General features: G+C 28.8%; 1 protein-coding gene and 1 pseudogene across 1 annotated transcript; both read left to right on the top strand.

Moving 5' to 3' along the window:
* Positions 1 to 602: 602 nt before the first annotated feature.
* LOC127129470 (uncharacterized) lies at positions 603 to 2,519 on the top strand (annotated as a pseudogene).
* Positions 2,520 to 4,156: 1,637 nt separating this feature from the next.
* On the top strand, positions 4,157 to 4,643 carry LOC127132250 (zinc finger A20 and AN1 domain-containing stress-associated protein 6-like). Its single transcript, XM_051061169.1, has one exon. The coding sequence runs from the start codon at positions 4,215 to 4,217 to the stop codon at positions 4,641 to 4,643; it is 429 nt and encodes a 142-aa protein (XP_050917126.1). The 5' UTR covers positions 4,157 to 4,214.

Raw genomic sequence — 4,643 nt, 5'->3', positions numbered from 1 at the left:
AAGGAAGGATTGATGAGAGATAGAGTAAATAAGGAACACCGTAAGGTACAATGCACTTAAGTTAATTGTAGAACAATTTAAGGTATGGTGCACTTAAGTAGAATACGAAATATGGCAAGATACCACGTGCTTAAGTGGTTTTGGTATATCATAAGATATAGGCCACATACACTTAAGTGGACTTTTTAGATTACAACCCGCATAAGTGGTTCTATAAATAGAACCCTTGTACATAAGCATTTGATATATATGAAATTTTGTTTCTCTCTCTCTGTCTCTCTTAAAGCCTTCATTCGTAGCAGTTAGCACTGAGATTGAAGGAATCCGTTCGTGTGGACTGAGGAGAGGCGTTGTCACCATTCAACGTTCGTGATCACTCCTTAGATCTGCATCAAAGGTTTCAATCGCCATAAGAGGTAATAATTTTATCACTGATCATGTCCATTCGTAAGAATCACTACAGGAAAAAAATTTAATTTCCGCTGCGGTTTTGATCACTATTCTCCTTCACTAGCTTGGGTTGTCTTACCCTTACGTCGTCCCTTCTTATAGGGATGGAAATTTGACCCGTTTCCAGTAGGTACCCACAAAAATCCGCAAAAATGGGTACATGCACAAACTCGGATAATTATTTATTTAAATAAGTGAGTATGGATGCGGGTATGGACATCTTAGTACCCACCCCTCCCCATACCCGTAAAATATATTTATTTATATATTTTAATTTATATTATCATATAAAAATAAAAGTCTATCAATTTTTAAGAATACGTCAATGTTAAACCATTACATATTTAATATAAGTATTTGTTTATTTCTTAATTCAATAGTAAATTTTTTGAAAATTTTTAATGATCTTAAAAAGATAAAATGATATGATATTTTATATTTGATATATTTATTTTTATTATAAATGCGGGTAACAGGTATGAGTATGGGCACTTACATACCTAGAGGACACGAGTAGGGGTGTAAATGAGTCAGTTTGGGTTGGGTTTGGCCAAAGTCAAAATTCATACCACATAGACTATATTGAATTGGGTGAAATAAAATAACCACCCACAATATCATTGGGTCGGTTTGGATAAAACCATTGGGTTCGGTAGTGGGTCGCCCAATTCTTTTCCTTGTTTTATTGGATAATTGTAAATAATTTGACATTCTTTTTAAAAAAAGGCTCCAATTATTTTTTTTCTTGAAAAATACTTTAATCGTATTAACGTTATTCTTTTAACATCAAATATCTAAACAGTATATAAAATTTATAATAAAAGTATTTGCAAAAATCAAATTTGTATTACGGTAGTACCCATGGACGGATCCAGGTGATGGCAGGGTGTGGCTATAGTCACACTAGTTTTTTTAAATATTTTATATATTATATATATACACTAATGATTATTATTAGAATAATTAGTTTTTTTATATTATATATAAAAATACATGTTTATTAGAATAATTTATAAAAAATATGATTAACTCATATTTCTCTCTCACACACCATCTCTCATGCTTATCTCTTCCTCTCATATTTATCAAGCTTTAATTTTATTTCTCCAATTTTTTCACTTGGCTTGGTTGCATTTATTAATGGGTGGTTGAAAATCAAATGTAAAGTGAGTATATGGTGAAACTATGCTTTTGTTAGATGTGCTTCATTCTTTTGATTTTATCTTCATGTTATATATGATGGTTGAGATTTTTAGGATTTATAAATTATTTGAGTGTAACGCTACAAAAGTGTGATCAAGATATTTTGAACGCTTTATCACTTGTCAATGCTACCAAACAAGAATTACAAGAAATAAAGAATGATGGATGAGAAGAACTTATATCTAAGATTATGAAAATTTGCAATAAGCATGATATTTATGTGCCTGATATGGAGGCACCATATGTGCAAGGGAAGAAACCTAGACGACAGGCTACAACTTCTAGTGTTTCTAATTTGAATCATTATAGGCATGATTGTTTGTTTAGTGTTTTAGATTTGCAATTACATGAGCTTAATGCTAGGTTTGATGAAGAGAATACTGAACTTTTACAATGTGTTTCATGTTTGAGTCCCTCATCGTCATTTGCAACTTTTTTTGATGTGAAAACATTATTAAGGATGATTGAGTTTTATCCAAATGATTTTGTAAATGTGTCGGAAGTTATGGTGCGAAATCAACTTCAAAATTATGTTAGAAATGTTCTATGTGACCTAAAATTTGCAAATTTGAAAGGAACTTTAGATCTTTGTGCAAAACTTGTGGAAACAAATAAGTGCAACACATTCGATATGGTTTATAAGTTTCTGAATTTGACTTTAGTCTTACCGGTAGCAACTACAAGTGTGAAACGTAATTTTTCAGCTATGAAGTTTGTGAAGAGTCAACTATGTAACAAAATGAGTGATCAATGGTTAAATGATCGTCTTGTAACTTTTATAGAAAAAGATGGTCTTGGAACAATTAACAATGATGTTATTTTTAGTTCATTTTCAAGAAATGGATAGTAGACAATTTTCATTGTAAATGTACTTTATTAAACAATATTATTTCTTATTCTGAATATAATGTCTGGATCCACCTCTGATAATACCTAGAACTAGAATTACGTAAATTACTAAAAACTTACTAGTATTAAAATCAAAATAATCAAAGTGTAATATCCTAAATAATTAAAATGCATGGCTAATAAATTAAGAGCCTAAAATTGAAGCAATCAAGTATGAATACATCAAAGTCATCATTCATCAAAATACAAAAAAGAGACAATAACAATGTTAAAATGTCCTTCATAATTCAAAAAGGAAGTTTTGACTTCAACATTAATATCTTCAACAAAATTACAATGATAAAAATATAAATATTAGTTCATATATCAATTCATTAAGAGACATAAAAAAAACAAAAAAAGTTAATAGTTAATGGTAAACTTTATGGATTGAGTGGATTTTATGGGTTGGGTCTGTGTTTACCTGAAATCCAATTATTTTGAACAATTTTTCATTTTCCAAGATCATATGAACCGAATTACCCATTCAAATCCTCTTTTTTTGGATCATTTTGAATGAGTTTGGCCGAATTTAGTGAGTTTATCCAACTCATGTACATCCCTAGGTACGAGTACTAACGTTGATATGCTAGCGGGTATGGGCTTGGATACTATAGTATCCCCTACTCATTGTCATCCCTACCTTCCTATGAGTTCCTCTCTTTCTTCTCTACAAAATCCACATATTTATTTCTCAAATCTAAAATGTTAGTTGCTCTAGAACAATTAAAAGGTTAGTTGTAGTTTTTGAAATTAAAATTGATAAAATCCTATCTAAGATGAACAATGCCTTAACAAAGATTAAATGATTGACTTTACTATCCATTGAAAAAGAAATTTGATAAGAAATCGATTATGATAATTTAATAAATGATTTTACATCTTAGAAAGTCTAAAAAATAAGTATATTTAAATTATTTATATAAAAATTAATTTTATAAATGTCAAATTCTTAGAATTCGTTTTAGACCTAAATATTCTGCAAAGTGGTAACAATAATGGTAGTTATAAATAAAGTTATTTTAGATCATTTCAAAAGAGATTTTAACATTTTCTAAATCAAAAATTTAATTTTAAGAGTTTATTATAACAAATAATTAAAAACATAAATAATCATTAATTTAACAAAACAAAAATAATATATAACTAGTCCTATCCAGAATTTACATAAGATTAGGATATACCAAAATTAATATTTTATTAAAAAAAAACATTATCATAGTTTTTTTAGGACATTTATGTCGTTTAATAAAAAAAATATTTATTTCCTTCCGTATTTATTTTCCTTTTATAAAACTATTAAATAATCACTATTTTATCTTCATCTTATTTAATTAAATTTTTTAATAAATCAAATAAAATGCAAATAAATTAGGGACTAAGTCCGGATTATTTTCTTCAAAACCTAGAAATTATTTTTATTTTTTTGAGAGACTATATTAGATCTTGCATATTTTTCTCAAAAATTAAATCTACACTTATTTAATTCTTTCCTAATTTTTTGGCAGATAGTTTCCTAAAATATGGTATTATTAGTTACAATCATCTAGCAATTATATCCTATAAATGAACACAACCTAATCCATCATTCAAAACTTTCAAGCTTGAATCTTTTCTCCACAAAACTCTCCCTTTCTCCGAATTTGCAAACATCTATTTTTCTTAAGTGAAACATGGTTCCATTGCTTTGTGTCAATGGTTGTGGTTTCTACGGTTCTTCTTCAAACAACAATCTCTGCTCAAAGTGTTACAATGATTATCTCAAAGAAAACATTGAAAAGTCAAATGATGAAAGCTTTGTTTTTGAATCAACATCTTCTTGTTCTTCAATGACCCCTAATACTGATAGTATCTGTGAGGCTATGGCAGCTACTTCTCTTACCGACAATCAAAACATAAAGACAGAGAAAAATAGGTGCAAGAGTTGCAACAAAAAAGTGGGACTATTAGGATTTAATTGTCGTTGTGGAAATGTATTTTGTAAAATGCATAGATATCCTGAAGAACATGCATGCAAGGTGGATTTAAAGAAGATTGGTCGTCAAATATTAGATAAACAAAATCCTTTATGTGTGAGTGATAAATTAGAACACCGAGTTTAG

The sequence above is a fragment of the Lathyrus oleraceus genome, chromosome 3 (genome assembly GCF_024323335.1).
Source record: "Lathyrus oleraceus cultivar Zhongwan6 chromosome 3, CAAS_Psat_ZW6_1.0, whole genome shotgun sequence".
NCBI classification, from domain to species: Eukaryota; Viridiplantae; Streptophyta; class Magnoliopsida; order Fabales; family Fabaceae; genus Lathyrus; species Lathyrus oleraceus.
Note: the sequence above shows the minus strand (reverse complement) of the source record. Positions and strands in the feature narration are given on the sequence as shown.

Bases quoted from the DNA above. Each gene is read 5' to 3' on its own strand.
- LOC127132250 (XM_051061169.1), top strand. From the start codon at position 4,215: ATGGTTCCATTGCTTTGTGTCAATGGTTGTGGTTTCTACGGTTCTTCT.